The following is a 23873-nucleotide window of genomic DNA, read 5'->3' as shown; positions in this document are numbered from 1 at the left end:
TCTTCATCTGTAAAGTGGGAATAACAATGTTGTTTGGAGAATTATATTCTAAATCTAGCACATCTGTATTCCTGTGTCAGAGGAGAGGGACCCACATCATCTGCACATCTCATTGTGCCAAAATTTCTATGAATTATTGTTTTATCTTTTCTAATTCTTGGGTAGTTTATGTTTAGCTCCCTGATATATTTGTATATATTTTATTGCAAATCATGTTTTTAATTACCTACTACCAGGAAAAGAGGAGGAAGGGAGCTCAGATTTTTTTTTCATCTCATCAAGTAAAAATGTGCACTCAACTGGTCTAGCCTATGCTTTCTGTACACCAGCAGACTATGCCTTCCAGTGTAACCATTCTCTAGCTGGGGAAATTTGGTCTAGTTTCTTATAAATGTAAGAAGTTAAATGATAGCTTGTCCAAGGGGCTGTTCGGATTTGGGGCCAGGTAGGCTGACAGTAGAGGTTTGTGTGAAGATGAAACAGCTAGAAGAAGACAGAGGCCAAGAGTAATTGCTGGGGATAGCGCTCTCATTCCAGGATGCTAATAAGGCCTCTTTTCCTTCCTGTTCCTCTCCCCCTTTATAGCCCTTCATGGGAGACAATTACTGTGATGCCATCAACAACAGAGCCTTCTGCAACTATGATGGTGGCGATTGCTGTGCCTCCACGGTAAAGACCAAAAAGGTAGGCCAGTGCACCCTCCTTAGCAGCTGCCTCCTGCCTGCCGCTCCGGGTTACTGCTCCAGGACCATCCCTACACTCTGGAACAGGCTTTGTCCTGGTTGCAGGAGCTCTCTGCCTTCAAGCTTCATTTTATTTATTTATTTTTTAGTAAAAGTGGTTGAGCTATTATCACATGCTAAGCCTTGAGCTATGTGTGTGGGACTCATGGATGATCTAGGCAGATTGATCCTTTACCCTCAAATCTTAGAGTCACTATGGAAGCAGACAAATACAAGTGCAATAAGTACTTCTAGAAGGGAAAGGCACAGTGCTGTGAGTGGCCTGGTGTGTGTGTGTGTGTGTGTGTGTGTGTGTGTGTGTGTGTGTGTGTGCACGCGTGTCTTAGATGAGTTGGAGAAGGCTCTGTAGAGGGTGTGGCATAGATACTGAAACTTGAGGGATGAAATGGAAAGGCAGGGAATTGGTCAGGAGAAAAGCATTTTGGGAGGGGGGTGGCATATAAAATCACAGAGAGAGCATGCATTTTTGGAAGGGCATAGCTGAAATCTAGGGAAAGAGGAAAAAGGCACTGTCCCCACAAGGTCATGCATGGCCGTCAAACTTTTTATAATCTCCTTTGTTTTTCACGCATGTAGAATTGGGGGGCGCGGGTGGGGGAGTCTGTGATTTTCTTCCTTTGTGTATTAGGATGCCCATGGGAGTGGGTCAGGTGTTTGTAGTCAAGTGGAGCATTTGAGATGTACATCAACCACTCAGAGAAAAGTAGCCAACTCCACTTACCCAACTGGAGCTGGACCAGAGTCTGGGGCCCGAGCTGAGAATTGGAAGAAGGGTGGTGAACATAGGCAGTCCCAGTTGACAGCTGTTCTTGTGATGAATGGGCTATTAGGAAACTACTTCTATTTTTATACTGATCTACTACCAAACTGAAAGATCATTTGATCTCAAAGATCATTTGATTTCAGCTCTCATTTTCAAGAAGGAAGAACAGAGTTCCAAAGGCAAGAAGGGACTAAGAATCATGGTCAGTTATGGCTGAAGTGCCCTCTGTGATGATCTGGACAAAACTTTTCATTTTATTAATCAAGAGACTGAGGCCCATAAAGGAGGAATGATTTGTCCAGGGTGGCACAGTGAGTGACAGAAGCAGAGCGTAGTTTCTGGCTTTGAGTCCAAGTTCCTTTGTACTGCAGCATCCTTAAGAAAGTTGGTACTCTCCAAAAAGATGCTCTAGGACTACAATGTAAGGATAAATAGGGCAAGACCCAGGGAACACACTCAAATAAGAGGAATGCTGCTGCATCTTTTGGCTGACATAAAGATGCCAGGTTCTCTGAGATCCTTCAGCCCTGTAAGGGCAACACTGTTCAGCATGCCTGTCCCCGTTCTTTTGATAGAATGCTAAAAGCACACATTTTTTGCTCAAGTATAAGAGTATTACATTTATTTTCTTTATTTTCTATTTATGAATTTTATTATTTTTGAAACAATATACATTCTCCTTTTTGGAAAATCCACAAAACAGAAGCGAGCAAAAGAATTTGCTGGTGTCTTACCACTCAAAGATAACCACTGCTTTCATTTCATTTTATTTTATTCTGTGTTTAAGTGTATGAGTATACGTCTCTCCCTCTTTCTCTCTCTCTCTTCCTATATATATATATTTTATTGTACTGCATTTCCAGTTTTTGATCTTGTTTACTTTTGTTTTGCCTTTTTCATGCAGCACTGAAAATCTTACACATAAGAATTAGGTAATATTAGTCTAAATTTCTGACCTGTATTTTTTGGTTTATTATTGTTTGTTGTATAATTGGTTGTGTGGTAATTTACTGAAACATCCACCCTCCATCCCCATTTTTTTTCAATTTTGAGGTATTTCAATTTTTCACCATTATAAATAGTGATATTCGTAAACCTCTTTGCACATTAATATATTTATAATTCTAATTATCCCTTTACAATTCGTTCTTGGACTTGAAATGACTAAGATAAAGTTTATGAACATTTTTAAATTCTTCATACCTATTGCAAAATGAATATAATGTACAGTCGTGTCTATTTCACTGCATTGGAGTCTGTCATTTTTGAAGGTGAATGGATAATGAAGTTTCTGTTTTAAATAGAAGTTTGTGTAGAATTATGAAACTATTCATCTGATACCATCAGTTGGAGAAAGAGCAACTCTGATTAAAATAATTTTCCTACATGAAGTAGCTTATGTACTAAAACATAGAGAATAAGACAGATTTATTTTTATTGGGAAACTTCCTTAAATCGATTACTCTTTCTACAGAGTGTAGGGGAGGGATATGAAGTCATGAGTATGAGGTTCAGGTGCTGATTCCAAATTTTTATATAATCAAGTGAGTTAACGTACATATTTTTTTAAGAACATCAACTCATCGTTTTGACTCTCTGTTCCCATATTGGGTTCAGGGGCAGCAATTTAAGACTCCATTGAGTTGAGGTAAATGCCAACTCTTCACAAAGGGATCCAGAGTCAGTCTTTTGCTAGCTCTGAATATGCTTTCTACCCTCTTTCTTTCTTTTTCCACTGGATCAGGCCATGTGCACATGGTGGTGTCCAGGCAGAGGCAGAGCCTGTCCTTGTGAACTTGTAGTCTATGTGGGGAGCTTGATATTAAGCAGTGCGGTATACCACTATGCCTTTATTCCTTTGTGGAAGGGACAATGATGGAAACATGCAGGACCCAGTGGAGAACAGTGTGAAGGTCAGAGAAAGTATCCTTGAGAAAGTGACATTCACATGGAGACCTGAAGAATGAGTAGGAGCTTCATAGTGAAGGGAGATAGTGGTTGGGGTACAATGGAGAGACCCCATTAGAACTACATGTGAAATACAGTTTAGAGAGCTTAAAGGTCTCTCTGGGAGGATATGACTTTGTCATAATTATTTCAGATGTTCAGTGGTGTTTGGAGACTTAAGGTTTGGATTGGTGGAAGTCTGACTTCTGAATGAGAAAAGTATCTCAAATGTAAGACCCACTTCCTACAGGTTAAATTTCTCAGTTTGACTTCTAAGTAAATTCCAACTTCTTAGAAGTTTTCTGTTCTCTCTTGTACAGCCCAACCATTCCCTGGAGTTAGATTGGTATACATAGGTGGTGATAGATGGAAAAGATTAGTAATAATACAAGACACTACCAAGCAAACTACTGCATGCACTGTCCTGTGCCAGACACTGGGCCTCCACCAGTTTATTCCATCCTCAGGTCAACTCTGACAGGTCACTATTACTGTTCCCATTTTGCAGGTGAACCAACATGGGCTCTGAGTGTTAGCAGGACTTGCCTGACTTCACTTGGTTAATGAGTGATGATGCCCAAATTTGAACCCACTTCTATCTGACTCAAGAATCCTGCGCTTGGGCAGGGGGCTGAGTCTTAACAGAGGAGAGGACATTGGGATAGGACCTGTGCTCAGCCCACCGTCCTGGTGCTGGTTGAGACATTTCACTGGGAACCCAGACTGCTAAGGAACCTTGGATGTGGCACCCCTCCTGTTGGCAAAGATGAAAGCAATTTTTCATGGCAGCAAAGATGGGGGACAGGGGAAAGCAAGTAGATAAGATCCCAAACTGGCCAGCCATCCCTGTTGTCTCAGGCAGCCCAGGCAAGGGTTTTCCCTGGAATTACGCAGGGCAGAAGAAAGTCCTGGTTTCTGTCTCTAGTTTTCACAGTAAAGATTTCAGGGTAAGAGAGGGTCCAGAGGCTGGTTTCCTTCCTTTATCATCCCCTGCTCTTAACTGCCAGACCTGTTAAGCTACCGTGTGGACCCCTGACCCCGATCCCATATCATGGAAAATTGCCTGCCCCTAAGCAAGCTAGCACTCAGAAACTCATTCCTAGGGCAGATTTGTGTCAAGCATCTTTCTGATTGCATTAATTCCATTAATTGAACCTTTACTGTATGCTAGACTGCAGTCTGGGATCTCTGTGCATATGATCTCATTCAGATCCTAGAACAACCCAGCAAGTTAGAAGACTGAGGCTCAGAGAGGTGGAATCATCCATGCAAGGTGACCCAGATGTGTGGAATTTAGGATTTCCTGACTTCAAACAAATCATAGCAGCTAGTATTTGTTTATTATTTTTTTTATTAGACAAGTTGTAGATTTACAGAAAGATCATGTACAAAATACCAAGTTATATGTGATGAAACCGAGGCTTAGAGGGTTACGGTTACTCAGCCAGTAAGTGGTATAGCTGAGAACTAAACCTAGCGAGTCTAAACCACTGGGCTCCTGCCTTTAACTCGTGCTCAGAACATCTAATTCCAATAGGCTCATGTCTTGCCCAAACATCTTGCTCCTTCCCTGGTGGATGGGTTCTTTGCTTCATAGACCTCTGGAATGGAGTCCTGGATGTAAACCCCAGGCCCCAAGTTAAGTGCTCAGCACCTTCTCCCAGACTTCCTTCTTGCCAACTCTCCACCTAAACTTTCTCCCAGTCCCCAGGACTGGGGCCTCCCAGTCGCTTGGCCCAGAATGATGTCTGTCTGCTGTCTCCATCCTTCCTTCCCTTGTTTGTCTGTACAGACACCAGCTATTCCCCACATCTGCCTCTTGGGGTGACCTGCACCCGGCTGGCAGACAAGAGCAAGACAGTGCAGGAAACTCCGTCTGACAGGCACGTCCAGTTTCCCACCCAGACACCTGTCTGCAGTACGAATCAGACAGGAAGGGGCAGGATGCAGCTTCTCAGGATGTCAGTCAGTTATTTTCCTCTTGGAGTCATAGGGTGCCTTGAATACAGAGCAGATTTCCAGAACAGTTGCTCTAACAGTTTCCCTTCATAACAACAAATATTATATTATAATCAGAATCACTCTAAGCAAGCTTGTGTTGGGGGTGTGAGAATGGATGGGGGAGCCACCTTAACATATTCAACATACCAAAGCTTTCTAAGGTGTGGTGGCCTGGAACGCAAGCTGTGATCATGTTTCAGATGGCTGCCAAGAGACTGATTCCAGAAGATGTCTGGGGAATGAAATGCAGTCCTAACTCTGTGATTTATTAGTTCTGTGACCTTGGGCAGACCAGACTCACCTTGGGACTTTATTTGGTTTAGATTATGTCTAAGGACTCTCCACTCCTCCCGGGTGAGATGGTCATTGAATACGAGTTTGAAGGCTACTTAGGACTGAGACTAGTAGACAGTAAGAAGAGCTAATCCCAGCTGCATTTGTCAGCCCATAATGGCACAGCATGACAAGCCCAACTAATGACACTTAGTGTCAGGCTTCCATATTTATTTACTAAGCCTGGCAACTCTAAGTAAGAACATGGTTTCTGAGGAAAGGACATTAGATCCAACTGTGTAGCCCATTGGTCTAAAGAGGCTAGTGTTTCTATAAGATACGGGAAAACAATCAAACTCATTGGATGGACCACAACCTTCTGAGTAGAGTAAGCTATGGCCTACATTGACAAAGAGTTGGATGGTGGGTTCCTAAGCTAATGATGTCCATGATGTCTATTCTCAGCAAAGCAACCAGAATGGTTCTTTTAAAACAAGTCAGATCATCTCACAGCTCTATGCAAAACTCTGAAGTCCCTCCCCATTTTACTGAGAATTAAAATCAAAATTATTCCAGTGGCCTACCAGACCCTGTGGGTTTTGCTCAGCCTCCCTACCTTTCTAACCTCATCCCCCGCTACTTGTGCCATCATGCACTCAACTACAGCCACTTTGATCTCCTTGCTGTTCTTGCACAGAGCCTTACAGCCTTTGTCACTGGATGTTTCTTTGGCCTGAAACATTTTCCCTTATTTGAACTGGCTCTGAGCCCTCACCTCTGAGTCTTTGCTCAAGGGTCTTGTTCTCGAGGAGCCTCTCCCTGGCCAACCCCCCCCACACACACACACACACACCAACCTCTCTCCCTACCATACCCATTGGTCTTGCTTCCTCTATTTTCTTCCTTCCATAGCACTTATCATGGTATAATGTATTTAGTATTTTTATCTGAAAATCCCTACCCCTTTCACCTTGCTAGAATGCAAATTTCATGAAGGCAAGAATATGTGTCTGTTCTGTTCTATGAGTTATCCCAAATTCCAAAAGAACCTCATCACTGCCTGTCCTGTAGTAGATTCTCAATAAATATTTGTTGAAAGAATGAACATAGAATAGTGCTTACTATGTGATAAATACTGTGTTAAGCCATGAGGAAAACAGACCCATCACAGCTACACTGGCTTCATGTCTTATGGATGACTGGCCAAGTACAAATGGGGACACACAGCCAGTGAGTAGTCAGGAGGGACCAGGAGGCTTCCCAGAGAAGGTCACATCAAAGGTGAAACCAGAAAGCTTCAGTAGGTGCTATTTAGGTGAAATGAAGAAGGGGTAGAAAAATAGGCAGTGGTGGAAGGGAGGAAATTATTTCTGCAGAGGGCACAGTCATTGCAAAGGCCAGACATAAGGGTGAGCATTAGGGAAACTGTAATTCTCTGAGTTTGGCTAAAACACAGGGCAAGGGAGGAACGGGTGAGAGATGAGCCTAGAGGGATGAACAAGACTTGGGACATGAAGCCTTTTATAAGCCATGCCAAGGAATTTGAACCTTATCCAGAGGGCAATAGGGGCCTTAAAAGATTTTAAGCACTAGACCAGCTGAAGGATCCTAGAAGGCTTCCTGGAAGAGGTGGTAGATGTGCTGAACATGAAAGATTAGAAAGGGTTGACAGGCAGGTGGCTAAGCAGACAAGACTAACCCCTACTGTTCCAAAATAGCTGACTCCAGGGTGTTCTGATTCCCTCATTTGGGGTGCAGCCCTGACTTTTCCATATGCATGAAGTAGACACTCATTTTAGTTTGGTCTTATGAAAGAGCCAGATCCTCCTGTCCTAAAACATTATCATTGCCATCACCATTGCCAGCATCATCAACACCACCACCAGCAGCATCATTTATTGAGCACAGACTATGTGCCATGCATCATGCTAAGCACTTTATCTGAATTTTATACTTTATCCAAAATGCTTCTAGGTTATAAGACTACATTTACCTCAATTTTTCAGATAAACTGAAGCCCTCCCCCCCCACAAAAAGGAATTAAATTGCCTGGTACCATAAACTAAGTTAAAACAGAATAAGGACCCAAACCCAAGTCTCCTTCTCATCTAGGCCCATGCTCTTCTCTTCCTGACCACTTTATCCACATTTAATCAAGCCTCTGTATTTGTTCCATGCCTTGTGCCTGGCCCTACCCTTGTGGAACTTACTGTAGAGGCCTCAGATCTGACAACATGCTTTCATTTCCTTGGTCTCATCAAATTTTTCCGTCAACTCTGTGAAGACCCTGAGACTTAGAGGGTTGAAGTGACTTGCCCAAGATCTCACAGCCGGAGGAGGGGAGAGCTTTCTGACCATCAGCACAGGATCCCTCTGCTTCTTCCCTGCATGCTCTCCTCTTGTTACCTTCCTGATGAGTCTGAGTAAGAGTCCAGCTCCTGCCTGTCTCCCAGCCCCAGACAAGACCTGCAGCCAGGGCCTTGTGGTGCATTTGCCTGGGCTGCATTCCTAAACTGCTCACATAAAGCGGGTGGAGGTGTTAGCCTGGGCAACTCACCCAGAAGGAGAAACCCCCATGCCTGAGTACCGACTCCAGTAAGAGAAAACGGAGAGAGCTCTGGCCTTAGTCATTAGTCTGGGCTTATTGTCAGAACCCCAGAGTGGGTGGCCAAGCCATTTATGGGACATCCTAGCCACATGGTACTGGGAATCCCCAAATGTAAATTGGCCACCATGGCATTCATGCTGTGGGTGGTAGGTTTTCTTGGGAGGCTGTCTGGAAGAGAAAGTTGGAAGTTGCTTAGGGTATTGGAGAGTCTGGAAAGCAGGCTCAAAGCTCTGACTTTGTTGAGGTGGGATGCTTCTCTCTTCTGTGAAAAAGAGGACCCTCCCTCTTGCTCTGGCTGCCTCCAAGGAGTGGTTCCAAACACGAATGCAGATCCCAGGCAACTTGCCAGCTGAGTGACTCACCTCTTTGCATCTTAGTTTCCTCTACGATGCAAAATGGGGAGAGTAAGAGTACTGGCCTTATTAGAGTTGCTGGGAGGAATGTGTGAGATAATATACATTGAGTTTAGCTCAGTGTGAGGCATATAACAAGGGATAAAAGGATATTGGCTATTGTTTAAAAGCAGCAGTCTTACCAAATTGTGAAGAAAATGCTTTCCTCTTCCTCTCACTTACTGAAAAGCTCTCCATCTTTGGAGCTGAATTTCAAATCCTATATCATCTTCTTATTGACTAGTAGTGAGGCCTGGGGCAAGTACATTTTGTTTTAAGCATTCCAAAGCCTCTATTTTCTCACCTGAAACATGGGTGGCATTGATGGTAGCCTCACAAGATTGCATGGCATAAAAAAGCCATCAACAGCAATCATCTGGCACATGGAAGGCCCTAGGAAGTGTTAGCCATGTGTCAAATGGTGTTCAACAACAGGCTTCATCAGAATGTCTTCCAGATCAGACCGAGGAACAGTTGAGCAAGTGGATAGAGCTGGTGATCTCCACCCGGGTCTTCCCAGCTTTCAGTCCTTGCTCAGGAAGGAAGCTTGTGGTTAGAAGAGCCCCAGTGCAGGTTCTCGTCTCTGAACAGACAGTTTGCAGAGAGGCAACAGCGAGAGTGGAAGGAGAGAATAAAATGCAGTGTATTTCCTCTATCCTGGACACTGCAGGGGCTCATTTGTAGACTGCATTATTTCAAAGAATCTTCATCTGTGAGGTCTTTATGAAAATAAGACTTACGGATGGGGAAAACTGTGGCTTATGGGGTTCCAGGGACTTGCCCAAAGTCATGCAGTTTCTGTGTGAAGGCCACAATCACACCTATGCTTGTCTGACTCTAAGCCCTTAGCAAGCACTCAGGAAATGCAGCTGGTATAATACAAGCATGTGATGGGGGCAAGGAAACCTCTGAATAAAGTTTATAGACTTTGTCATATTCTGATTGAATTTCCTTCCCTTAATTTCCAGACAATGTTCCTTTGGAAAAATGCTGACTCTGCCTGGGCTGACCTAGGGAGGGAAGAGAGGGTCACACCAAGCCAACATAGCCAGAGTGACCAGACTGGTCTGAGAAGCTAACTTGTGGCAGGGATTCTGCCAGCAGCAGATTTTGGAGAAGCTGATGAAACCAAGGAAGACAGAAAGGAAAACATGCAAGACAGGGTTGGGGCAGGTGGGGGAGGGGAGGGGAGAATTGCATTTCTAATTGATTCCTGGCAGGGCTTCACCTTCTACCTTTATCAGATTGAGAAGGGTTTTCAGCCAGATGAGAACTTAGAGACCATGAAGATCAACTCTTAATGTACAGGTGGGGAAAGCGAAGCCCAGAGATGGGAAATAACTCATGCAAAGTCACCTAGCAAATTCATGCAAGAGGGTAGAGGCACCCTGACATGGATTCTGCCTGAGCATTCATGCATTTGTTTGTTTACCCATTCATGAATCCATTCAGTGCCTATTATGTGTTCTAAAAGACTCAGTGCCAGGGATGCAATGTTCAATAGCACATGTGGTCCTGCCAAGATTGAGCTGAAATCCAGACATTCAGTACAAGATGGGGGTAAAAGGAAGATGCTGTGATACGGAATGAAGGTGGTGATGCCATCTTTGGTGGGGCCAATGAGGGAGCAAGTGATGCTTGAGATAGGCCTGGAAGGATGAAAAGGAGCTGATCAAGAAAGAGCATTATAGGCAGAGGAGCATTAATGGTCAAAGACTTAAATATAGGAAATCACTTGGAGTATGTGATGAGTCAAAAAGATTAAAATAACAATAATAAGTGAGAAGCCACAGAGGGTGCAGGAAAAGAGAACCAGGGAGCACTGTAAAGTGTGTGGAGGTCAGGGCATGGGAAGGATTTTGGATATCATTCTAAGAGATAAAATTTGTTGAACTGTCATCTGTGTGAGGTTCAGCAAGAAATACAAGAGGTAATCAGATGTAGAACTGTCCTTAATGGGTCTGAGTGCCCAATTGGAAAGAATTACAGAGGAAATTGTAGAGAAAACATTAGAGGTAACTGGATCACTTTAATTCTAGTTAGAATGTGGGCAAGGACAGGAGAAGGGGACAGATAGAGTGATGGGTGAGCTGGGGACAAAGAGGATGCCCAAATCAGGGAGGAAGGGAGAGGGTGGAGAGTAAGCAGGAAAGTGTCATGATGAAAATGTGAGTCATTGAAAAAGTCAGATTCAGCACATGTGGACTCAGCACTGAGCATCTCCTAGGTGTTAGGCCAGGGGTTCGTGCTAGAGGCTTTCATAGGTCTCTTCTTTTTAGTCCTTACAATCATATGAAATATGATATTTTAAAATCTGTATTTTATAGATGTAGGTACTAATGGTCATGCTGTAAAAGGATTTTCCCAAAATCATTTCACAAGTGTGATGCAAGTGAGAAATCCCATCCTAGGCCTTTTGGCTCCTATGGTGATACCCTCCTCACTCTACCTCAGTGCTGGATTTAGACTTGGCTCTGCTCTGTGTTTCTCTCCTTGGACTGGAGAGTTTTCCTCCTGTGTGTCTTCCAATTCTAACATTCTGTGCTTCTCTTGGAGGTGAAGAGGTTGCAGGAGAATAGTCTAGATGGAGAGTACAGTTACTTCGTGGTAGCTGGAAAGTAAATATCTGGATCAGGGAACAGCAAGTCATTGTAAGCAGAAAGAGAGACAGTGTATGGAAAAAACAAACTGAAAATGCTCATTGCAGCATCCAGCACCTATTAATTTAAATTTAAAAAGCAAGCAAATAAATGTTAGTCATGAGTACAAAGACATAGAGAGAGATGGAGAAAGGAAGAGAAATTCATTCATTCAATGGCTTGGGCCCTGAGAAATGACAATGAACAGAACCTTCCGGGTCTCTGCCTTATAAGCCATAGAATTAGTGGGAGTGTTAACCAAAAAAAAGACAAAAAAGTGGAGAAAAACACACACTCACAGGCACACAGAAACACATGCATGCACGCATTAGTGTATGTCAAGTATGTGCTGAGCGTTTCTCATGAATTATCTCACTTATCTCTCATCACTACCTCGGGAGTCAGACACTGTTACTATTCGTATTTAATGGGTGCATTAATTGAGGCTCAGAGAAACTGTCACCTGCTGAAGGTTATGCATGAAGTAGGTGAGAGAGCTGGACTGATACCTCAATCTCCCTGAAGTTTAATCCCACATTTTAAAATGTTGCAAAATTATAAGAGGGGCATTGGTTGGGATGGAGTGGGGAAGGCAGGAAGGGGGAGAGAGAGGGAAGGACAAAAGGGAGGAAGGAAGAAAGGGAGATAGGAGGGCAGGAAGGAAGGACAAAGAGGCAGAGAGAAAAAAGAGAGTTATATATAGAGAATGAGGCCAAAGTGCATGAGAGAGAGCAAAAAGAGAGAAAGATGCTCTCTGAGAATACGTGAGCACTTGGAGACCCTGCCCAGGCAGGAGGCGAATGAGGTCATTAAATCCATCTGCGCGGATGGGAGACTCCCTGGGGAAAGTTGTATGCAAATGTCATGATGCAATGAGGTGAAATCGACTTGCATTAGCCCAGGCTGGGGCTCAAGCAGGGAGTGCACTGTGCTCTCTGGAAAGACAGATCATCTGCTGGATAGGAAAGACACTTGCTCAGCTTAGCCCTTCTTATCATTTTCTAGAAGGGAAAATGGCCCAAAGTCATAGAGCTTGTGAAGGGATGGTCTGGGAACCGGAACTCAGATTGCTCACTTTTTCTTCTGCTAAAACCTGCTCCTGAAGTCATTTGACTGCAATTTTTGGAAAACTTATATGTGAATTATTTCCTACTCAAAATTTCAGGCCACTTGAAGGCAATCTGAGTTTGCCTGAAACATGTTTTTGTTATTTTCCTCATTGCCTCCCCAAATCAAAATTACCAATATGTGCAGAGAGTTATGCTTTTTTTTTAAAACACTCTTGCATCTTTATTTTACCTGATCATCACAACAGTCTGTAAGTTGGATATTCCATTGCACAATTTTATTAACTAACTTTTTATAGTATAGGACAAGTTTTCATCCAGGATTCCATCCAGCTTTCATATTTTATACTGGAAAGTGGTGTATTTTACCAGGTTTACAGATAAGAACCTGAGGCTCAGAAAGAAGTAGTATGCCCTACTATAAATACCAGATTTTTCACATTACTTTGGGCACATAACTGCCCCTTCTGAGCCTGTTTCTCCAATCTGCAAAATAGTGATCACTGCAGTACGTACCTTACAGAGTTGTCAAAAGAATTCTGTGTTCCAGTTTGGAAAGTGTTAAGCATATTGCCTGGCCCCTAGCAAGGGCCTCTCTCCCTGACCCCTAACAGAAGCTGCTACGATGATGACACCAGTGAAGACCAGCAGGGATCTAGCAAGAAGCAGAGCTACAATTTGAACTTGATCTCTTTCTCCCAAACCCAGTGATTATCTGCCTGCCCTGCTCTGCCTCTCTGAAAAGTAATGCCTCAGACCCAAGCCACCTGTGCTCACCCCTTCTCTCTTTCCTTCTGCAGGTCACACCCTTCCCTATGTCCTGTGATCTACAAAGTGACTGTGCTTGTCGGGACCCCCAGGCCCAAGAACACAGCCGGAAAGACCTCCAGGGATACAACCATGGCTAAGGAAAGACAAGGAGTTGTCAAAGAATTCCCAACGCCAGGACCCGCATCCCTTTGGTATTGATTTCACAGTCAGCTGCTCAACAGAATGGCCTCTCCACACCAGGGATCCTTAGCACCCAGCCGGTCTGCCTTTAATTTCACCCAGGAAGGACTCTCAGTGGGGCGAATGAACCAAGTCTTGCCAGGTTGAATGGTGGAATGGAATCCCATCCCAAAGTCTTAGGTGGATTGCATATATAGCTTGCACTCCCAGAGCCTCCTAAAATTCTAACCATTTGCCACGTGGCCATGGCAGGAAGCATGTTCTGTATCTAGGAGTGTGCACATCTGTGGTTAGTACATGCATGCATGAACACCCATCCAAACATCTGTGTGAGGGCAGTTTGGAGACTGAGCAGAGAGAGACTGGGAAAAATCACAATTATACTGTCCTTGGGAGAAAGAGAGTTGCAGAAACTGCTAAGACCAAGTGTTGAGATGCCAAGATAGCTCATACCCTGAGTCTCAGAATACATAGGGCATGCACATTTTCCCAAAGTGTGCTCCTTTGGGATTGGAATTCAGATGGCCTCTGATCACCTAAATTCTAGGGCACTAGGATCTAGGAGGAGGTAAAGAATCCAATGTATGCAAAGCTCCCTATCTTTTTCTGCCATGGGGATTTTTTCTCAACTCTAAGGTTCGAGGCCAAGCTGGAAAAGGCTTAGGATTGGAATGTCAAGGTATTATATCAGCCCCCTGCTTAAGGCTTGAGGTCATAATATCCCTCCATAACCCACCCATTCCCCAAATCTTGCCTTGGGACTACATTTGCTGCTACTTTTCTTGCTGCTCTATCCTATATATTGAGTACCCCAAGATGGTAGGACTAGGTTAGGACAAACCCCACACAACCAAACAGTCTGCCTTAAAAGTGACCCACATTCTTCCACAGCTGCTCACCTCTTAGACCTTCTGCAAAAGAAAAACCCTCATTGGCCTTCATGGTGAGAAGTTAAGTTTCCCATTTGTAGGCTTCTCATCCTGGAAAGGAATTGAGGGACTTAAGATGCTGAATCCCTCATCAAGAGCCCAGAATGTCTAAGGCAGTATTAGATTTTGTAATCAAGCAGAACAGTGTTAAATTTCTATGTTGTTGGAGCCATCCAGAGATTGTTGGAGTTGTAAGGACTCTTGGGTTGGGATCCTAATCCAAGCCTTCTTATCCTTCCAGGCTAGAGTAGGGTTTGGTCCTGAGAACCTCACTGTTGCCTGGGTGTCAAATTCTAGAGATAGAGAATAAATCTGGGATACAGTCAATCAAGGACTAGAGGGCCATCAGAGGGAAGCCAAAGAGTTCACAGCCTCAGTCCCCAACCACTGAACATGGTCATGATGTTTTTTATCCCTTCCACACTCGTGGGTAAGTAAACTTTCCCTCTCTCCCAAATTCAGCCTTCAGACATTAAGAGGAAATTAGTCAAATGCACATGGAAGCCCATACCTCTTTGGGGATCTCTCTGACTCTTTTCAGTCAGTTACTTCTCCAGTTCCTTTGAATTAACACGGGAAGTGTTTAATACAGAACGAGATGGAGAGGATGGTTTAAGTCTGGCATATTTTCTGAAACCTGACACTAGAAAAGTGAAGCGATGGGAGGGTCTAAACCAGATGTATCACACAAGGATTGCTCTAAATCAAGTCATCTCAAGTCTGAGTGAAGACTGCCAATAAAAACAGAGTCTGGCTTAGGAATGGGAAATGCCAGGTACCTGGGCTGCTCCTCCTCATTCCTGTGTCTAAGTCAGACAATATTAATCAGTCATCACCCTTTCTTGTATGGGGACCAAAAATAACTTCAGAAAACTTCTTTTATCACTAGCAACAACAATTACTTGCTGATCCACAACACTCAAGAAGACATCCATTGGCCATCTATGGTCTGTTATATTTAAAAATATATCAAGGTGCTTTTTGCATAGGTGCCCAAGATAAGGATACAGTGCTTAGTTTACGTGACTTGTGCCATATTACAAACTTTGGCATTGGCTTCTGGATTGGAGAGGCTATGATCATTGTTAAAGCCAGGCTCAAATTCTTTGTTTCCTTCTTACAGACCCATATCTCATTTATTTTCAGGGGATCTTTTTCTGTAATTACCGGGACCAATACTTAGAAAAAAATAAGTAATTTTAGAAAAATCGAGCCCATTTTGGTAACCCCTGTCCAATATCTCAGAATTCTTGCTATTCTTTAAGGCCTCTCTCTTTCCCTAGTTCAATTATCAAACTTTCTCCTCTGTGGTGTTAGTTTATAAGGTACAAGCTAAGAAAAGTGGCAGTGTCAACCCTCCCAGTGGTTTAACTACACCAAGAAGTAAAGCAAAAATCTTTGCAGACCCGAGGACTACATTACTAATGGCAGGTTTGCAGGAACCACAGAAGAACCTCTCCAAGCTTCCCTTAAATCCATCCTCATCCTCTTTCTTCCTCCACTTGCACCATTGTCCATCCCCACACTCTCCAACTGAGTGGAGTTTCCCATAGCTGACTCCCATCTTCAGGTTCAGTTAAGTAGTTCTGAATAAAAGCTTACCCAGTCTCCTTCCTAACCTCATTCAAACATGTTAATCTCAAATTCATACTTCCTAAGGCTGTTAAGCGAGAGTGGCTACTTGATTGATGGCCAGCCTCATGCCCACAAGGAAGCCCTTTCAAACCTTAATGTAGGATGGTCAGCTCTGTTCATGTAGTGCACTGATTCTCAGTTTCGTTTTCTTCATGGGAATAAATTCATTGTCTCACCCCTTTAATCACCTGCAGTTTAGGACAATGGAATACTCACAAATAGGCAGCTCTGAAACACTATTGTCTATCAGCAGCTCAGGGGCCCTAAAACACTTGGGGGTTCAGGGTCTGAAGAAGTATCAGCCTGTTAGCATCACAAAAGAAAAGATGAAATGGACAGTTCTCTAAGCCCTGTCTTGGGAAGCATTTCCAAGCCACGATGTTAACTACCTGCCCAGAGAACTTGTACTACCCCCAGCTTCTGTGCCAACAACCATTTAAGAGAAGACAGTCCTTGGGAAGTCCATTTTGGTGGGTAAATTGGGGGTGTAAAAGAGGGGAGAGGTCAACTGTCATGAAGAATAAGTTTTAAAGATAGGGGATACCAGCTGCTACTCCTGGCTCCGGCATGTTGAGTCACTGCCTAGGCAGTTCCCTTGTCTTATTCCCACCCTGGCCCAATGCTTAAATGCTATTTGTTGAAAATAATTCCTTGAGACAGATTTCAGCTACCTCCCTTCCAGGTTCGATTTAACTTGGTTGCAACTGTCAATTTGTTATAGCTCTTACCTGTGTTATAAGAAAGAGAGAAAGAAGAACGGAAGGAAGGAAAGGAGGGAGGGAGAGAGAGAGAAAGAAAGGAAGAAATAAAAAGGGCAGGCAGGAAGGAAGGGAACCATAAAGTCGAGTTAAGAGTTTTGAGGATTTTGTTGTTGTTGTTGTTTGGTCTGGAACTACTTCAAGTGGGAAACTAAAAAGAAGAAATTGCTGGTGACAAAGCTGTACAGCTAGAGATGAATGGAAGACAAAGAGTTAAAAAGGAAATAAAATGCATGATTAAAAGCTAAGAAGAAAATAACCTATTTTTGTGTTTCCTGAAGGAAATTGTTTATTCTACAGACTGAGTCCGTAGACACCATCCTGAAGTTTTCCCTAGAAGAAGACATAGAATGAGATTTTATAATGCTGTCTGTTATTTTCTGTACATGTGGTAGGTCCAGGAAATAAGGTATTTTCCCCCTTATATGTTGTTGTTGGGGAAGCATTTTGTTTGTTTGGTGGCAATCAGTGGTAGTAGGGAGTGGGGAGGGCTTGTTATTGGTTTTACCAAATATTAAGGGGACATTTTGTGTTGCTGTGCTTTTCACATTATAAAATGTTTACCATTATATCCCTGGGCTTTATAAAGACTGCACTCAGGATCACACTGCACAGTCTAATTTTCTAAAAGGCTGCTACATGGTCCGACAGGTAATTCTAATGGGTTTTGAGAAACAAAACAAGCAAACAAACAAACATATAACAACTAAATAGCAAACAAATAAAAGACTGTACTTTTAATTTATTAAAGTCTTGCCAAGTTCCTACCAACTATTTGAGTTTTAAAGGAAATGTATAATCACCAAGAGAGGAATTATGTGCCTAGAGTAAGAACCTAGAATTATTGATTCCAGGCAGCAGTTGGCTCAATGCTCTTGAATAAGCCATCACATTGCCTCTCCATTTGCCTCAGTTTCTCCAGCTGCAAAATTGGGATAATACTTACCTACCTCAGGAGGGCAGGGGATTGTGAGGCCCTGAGGTTTTCAATGGGCTGTGGTGATCTGAGGGAAAAGACTTGACACAATGTCCATGGGTTGATTTTCAAGAACTGGCAGGCCCATTGACCATTTCAGAAAGCGAGGGAGTGCTCATTTACCATGTAAGGAGACTGGAGCTCCTGGATTATAGTCCACCTTAAGAGAGAGGCTTGTAAGAGGAATAGTTCATTTTTTAGGTAAATTGGATTTTATTTTTTTCCCCTTATTCTAATCTTTACCACTTGTATCGTTTAATTAAAAGCCAATTACTTCCTGCTTGTAAAAATCAATTACTGTCATCTGTTCAAGACTTCCAGGCCATTTAAAACTTTGTAGAGGAAGAGCTAAAATATCTTCTTCAGTAGACACTTCACTTCTCTGACTTAAGATTTCACACCAAATGTTCCATTAAAAGAAGAGGTAACGATCCAGACATGACATTCTGAGTGCAAACAACTCGGGGTTTCTTAAACTACACACCAGCAGTCAATGAGGAGAATTTTGAACAATTATTGAGTTGCTTTCTTGGGTCTCTATAATCAATAACCTGTCTGCAGATATCTATCTATATAAAGATATTATATATATAAATATAAATTTACATATATATGCACATGTATATATAGTTGTACATATATGTGTGTATATATATACTTAAATGTAATATTTACAAAATAAAACTGTGATCTCGTCTAGAGAAAATGTATTCATATTACAAACTGCTCTTCCATATTTATGTATCATATTATACCTTTTTATTATTGTTATAATTATTATGGGTATTTCTGATTATTATAATGTTGAAATCTGTTTGGCACCTTCTGGAAACTACCAAAAAATTATTCTTCATCAAAGTGCTTAAAATCTGTTCTCCTGAGAATTCTACTGGCCTACTGAAAAAAAAAAAAAAGAAAACAATCTAAACACCGAAACCAAAACACAATTCCAGTCCTCTTTCTGTACCTCACATGCATAAATTTGCTGCTCCTATTTTGGGTTTAATTTTTTTCCTGTTTATGTGTTTTTAATGGATCTAAGTTAAGTCTTTCAGCAATATATAAAAAAATGTAAATAGTAAACTTTATTTATTAAGAATGTCATCTTTTTAATTTATATTTACACAATTGTTCATCTAATTTATTTTTTCTATACGGTTGAAATACTCAGACATATTTTGCTGTTCATAATGTTTTTATCCTGTTCTCATGGATTTGTTTCTCCATACTGTTTTCTCTGGTCTCAATTACAGGTCGGATCTCACACAAAATAATGTCAAAGACAGAAATATTTTGCCACTGTTGATTACTATACCTTAAAGTTCTATATTATGAAAATATATACTAGCTTGTATGCGTCAATGTGTAGTGGTGTGGTTTTGTCTGTTGTGGATCTCTGAGAGACTCTGGTATACGTTCACTAATGTGGAAGAGAACCCCCACGATCTATAATTAGAAATCAGTGCAGCACAGGACTGAATCCACTATTGGCCTAAACCACTACATAATTCCTGAAAAACAAATCTGCACTGTGCATATACAAAACTTGAAAACATTCTTACATGTTATAGGGAAGTTCCACTTTCATAGAGCATTTCCAATTCCATCTTGCCTTTTGGACACTCTCTTCAATAATCTTCCACCAGCATATTCTTCATTTTCACTTTTTTTCCTTCATGATTGAACCATCAGTCAACCAGGTTATCAAATGAACTTACAGCTAAGACTAAAGTTTCACTGCTTTCCATCTATCTAATGCATCTCATCTTTCATCTTATCACAGCTTAATAGCTATGTGATCTTTGGCAAGTTAGTTATTTTATGCTTTGCTTTTCCCACCTATACGATGGGAATAATCATAGTGTCCACCTTATAAGGTTGTTGCTGTAATTAAATAAAATAAATAGGCCTAGTGTGTTTAGAAAAATGCAGATACAGATTATATTAGCTCTTGTTATGGTTATTAGGAGACTGAGTATATTACTATACTAATTCTTCTGATCTCTACTTATTTTTATAAAAGAGCAAAACCAAGTTACATTAAAATAGTCAAGTACTTGCACAGGCATTGCCATGGAGTAAAGCTCTTGGCACTGTACATTGAGGTCTTGGCTGGCAGTACAAAAGGCAGCTGAAAATATGTTTTTCTCCTGATACTCAAAAATGTAAATTCTGCATAAAGAGGCAGTTTGGGGACATCAATGTGCATTATACATAAAGGCAAACCAGAGAACTCAATAACTACCCATAGCAAGTTTTTAAGATTCTTTTCAAACATAACCCACTGAGAGTCATGAAGTAGACAAAAATAATTATAATAAATTTCTAAGTTCCTCCACATAACTGGTTCTTTCAAAAGTAAGGTAACTGGCTATTTCCAAAGATAAATGAGTAGAGTCTCCCTTTTTCTTCAGCTGTATTCAATTCACTGTGAAGACTGAAAGAAGGTTTAGAGAATGAGTTCATGAAAATGGTAGATATTTCATTGCCCTTGATTAGCTTAACTCTAAAACCTGGATGAAATACGTATAAATAGGTCTAAATGCTGAACACTTCTTCCTATTTTGGCAATTCAGAGATGGAGTCTTAACATAATATTTTATGCTCCTTAATTTTTGTCTGCAGAAACAAAATGCCATGGGACAAAGAGCTTTCCTTGGAAGACACAAGACCTTAGTTCTAGCATCCTTCTGCCTTCCTTCTCCAACCCTAGTGCACACGTGTACACACATGTAGTAATGGAAAGTTCTCTGGGCTTTAGTTACCTAATCTGCCACGTGGGAAAAAGACCCCTTCTCATTTCCAAATAGGAAGAAATGATCAGCATTTAGACCTATTAATGTATATTTCATCCAGGTTTTAGAGTTACACTAACCAAGGAAAATGACATCAAAGTAAAATAAGAAAATGTGGGGGGGGTGGGGGGGTGGGCGGGTGGAAGCCATGCTGGATTGGAAAACCTATCCATTCTTAACTTTTCGTGTCAGAAATGAGAACCTAGGACTAAGACACAGCCACTTTGGCCTTTGACTCATAAAAAGTCTTACTTCTGTGGATGGATTTTTAAACTCTCTGAAGGAATGAGGTTTCAGGTGAAAAATAGCAGTGACTGTACAGAGGCTGTACAGAGGTTAGGAATCAGGAGAACCAGGTTCACTTACCACCTGCCACTGTGACCTTGGGTACATCACCTGCCTTTGCTAAGATGAAAGCAGTTGGCAAGGAGAAAAAGGCAGGAGAGAGAGATTAAGCAAAGGGGATCAGCAGTTGCAACATCCTAAGTAAGAAAAAGCATGGACCTTTGGAGGAATTGGAAGAAAAGTCGGTGTGCTTAGAAAAGAGGAAGAGCAGGTAATGGTGATCCAAAGAGAGGATGCAGAGTTATCAGGGGACTGAGCCATCCACGGTCTTTTGGGCTATCCTAAAGATTTTGATCATTATCTTTCAGCAATGTGGAGATGTTGAAAGGTTTTAACATAGTTCGATTTGTGATTGAGAAAGATCCCTCAGATAGCAATGTGAGGGAGAGAAGGAGGATTGGTGAGACCAGTTTAGGGAGTTAAGAGGACATTGCATGGTCCAGGAAAGAAATGATGAGTGGGAAAAAGTGGTGATAGTGGGTGAACATAAGGGTTTTCCATTCTTTTAGATGGTAAGGATAGATTATCTTTAGAGTCTCCAACCCTCTGTGATCCTAGAAACTCATTGCATGCCTCTACTGTTGGCTGACTTTAGATTTCTCTTACAACAATGAAATGTTAGGGCAGGGAAATCTAGCTTTTTCCTAGGATCTAAATACCAGTTTTCAGGAAAATATGGAAACCCAAGACCACGTGTGGTGGTGGGAAGCTGAATGTACCCTGGAAAAAAAAAAACAAACATGCTATTAAATCTAATCTTTTCCGTGGATGTAAACCTGTTGTAAGAAGATCTTTTGATGAGCCTACTTCAGTTACGATGTGACCCATCTCATTCCGGATGGGTCTTAATCTTGTTACTGGAGCCCTTTATAAGAAAAAGCCATGGAAGCAAGAAGCTAAAACCAATGAAACTGGGAAGAGAAGGAAGAGGCCAGCTTCTTGATCAAGTGGCAGAGAAGCCAAGGATCGCCAGCTATTGGTCATCAGGAAGAAAGCATCATCTGGATGATACCTTGGTTCGGACATTTTCATAATCTTAAAACTGTAAGCTTGTAAGCTAATAAATTCCCATTGTTAAAGCAACCCATTTCATGATATCTGCATTGAGTAGGCTAGGAAACATAAACACCATGTCATCAGATGTGTAGGCTTGGAAGTTCAAGTAATATGCTTGATGACCCCTCAGTGGTTTTGTCATGATGATGTCTCAAGTGAGAGAGGAAGGCTCTGGGGAAAGAACCAGAATGTAGTCAGATGGGATCTGAGACCAAAGCCATGTAACTTCTGTGTTTACATGGGCATCTCTCTACCTCTTTGAGTTTCTGTAGCTTAATCTATATAATGGGGTTCATCATTGTTGTCTTAAATAAGATGTCCTAAGAAAAATGTATCATGATTTAAGCAAACCACCTAGCAGGGGGCTATCATATAGTAGGTGTTCAATAGATGTTGATTAATACCCTTTTGCCTGCCTCCACTTCTCCACCCTATCTTTGCTTAAATAGAACTCCCATAGAAACTGCACTCTGCAACAAAAGTAAGTTGGTTGGGGAGGAAATAGAGTGTGCCCAGACCCAGTTCCCAACTATTTACATGGAGAAAATGTGCATCTCTTTTTCATCGTCAGGACTGGGGTTCTGCAATCCATTAAACTTTTTCCATCTCTGAAACTGAACAAATTTCAGTTATATGCCAAAAAGTTTGAACAGGTCCACAATGAAGACAAATGAAAACTTAGAATCAGCTTTATTACACTTTCTGGCTTGTGTCATTTAAGTGTAATAAGAGCAAGGAAGGGTGGGTATCTCTTTCTCTAAAACATGGGTGTGGATCAGGTTGTGTTTTAATTCTCAAAAATACGGTAATATAGAGATCATTGGTCCCATTTTTAAAGATAAGAGAAACTGAGGCTCAGAGTTGAAGTGAGTTTTTATAGTGCGCAGCCCCAGAATTAACACTAATCTCTTTGAGGTTTAAATACTGCATTATACTGGTTGTCCCTTCTCATAATTATCTCTGGTCTGTTTGAGCCCAACGAACTAATATTTAAATACTTCAGGGTCAGAAATTGTTTCAGTTTAATGTCAGTGCAGATCAATTGTACAGGCCTCAGTGCTGGCTTGAAGAAGGATTCTTTTGGTGCATCCAGGCTCCAGGGGAATGGGTTATGCCAACTTGGACAGGTCATCTCATGTCTCTGAAATTCAGTTTCTTCACCCATAACTGCCTTTCATTTGATGCAAAGTATAGTGGCACTTAAATATTGCATTTGCTTTTCTGTGCTAGTACAATCTCTTTATTTGGTAAATAAGAAGATTAAAAGTGGGATTGAGAAGGAGAATCCTCAAGGTTACACACTGTGGCAGCCACAGAGCTCCTTTTCTGCCACCTGGGCCAGAATTCTTTCCCCTTCACTAAGATGCCTATTGCCTTAACTTATTAGAGACATCATTATCTTTGTACAGTTTACTAATGAGAGGATTATGATAACTTTTGGGGCCATGACTTGTACTAAGTGAGCATTTTTGCCAGAAGTTGCCTTCCGTGACCAACAGCGTTTTGATTCTTGAAGGGCACTAGTCTTGTAAGCCATATGCACTTTTCTAATCACCCCACCTACTTGTTAGAGTGGGAAAGATAATCCTCATAATAATCTTAAAAATACCTCCATTTACTGAGCAGTCAACCTATTTATGTTCATACTTTCATTTCATCTTAACAATCCTATGAGAGGAGTTTCTTTAAATCCATTTTAAGGATGAGAATATTGAGGTCCAGAGAGAGAAGATAACATGCATATGATTACTTGGTTAATAAGTAGCAGAACCAGAATTTCAGCCCCAGCCTATCCAATTTCTGAACTCACACTTATTTTGTTTTCTGTGCTGTCCTCCCTCTTTGTCATAATAAAAGTGGGAAAAGGGCTTTGTTCCAGAATTAACACTACCTAGAGCAAATTTCTTCTCTGGGCCTCAGTCTAACCATTTTCAAAATGAAATTGCAGAACTTGAGGTCTCTAAGCACATTTCCATCTCTCATTATTGGGGATTA

The 23873-nt window shown here is 41.7% G+C and overlaps 1 protein-coding gene across 1 annotated transcript in view; it reads left to right on the top strand.

The window, feature by feature from the left end:
• Positions 1-20432, top strand: part of PAPPA (pappalysin 1) — a 242206-nt gene extending 221774 nt beyond the window's left edge. Inside the window, exons 21-22 of the mRNA XM_077143649.1 lie at positions 586-684; positions 13234-20432. Coding sequence (XP_076999764.1) covers positions 586-684; positions 13234-13341 — 207 coding nt within the window. The 3' untranslated portion in view covers positions 13342-20432. The remainder of the gene's footprint in view (positions 1-585; positions 685-13233) is intronic.
• Positions 20433-23873: the final 3441 nt, after the last annotated feature.

This window comes from Tamandua tetradactyla, chromosome 2 (genome assembly GCF_023851605.1).
Source record: "Tamandua tetradactyla isolate mTamTet1 chromosome 2, mTamTet1.pri, whole genome shotgun sequence".
NCBI classification, from domain to species: domain Eukaryota; kingdom Metazoa; phylum Chordata; class Mammalia; order Pilosa; family Myrmecophagidae; genus Tamandua; species Tamandua tetradactyla.
Note: the sequence above shows the minus strand (reverse complement) of the source record. Positions and strands in the feature narration are given on the sequence as shown.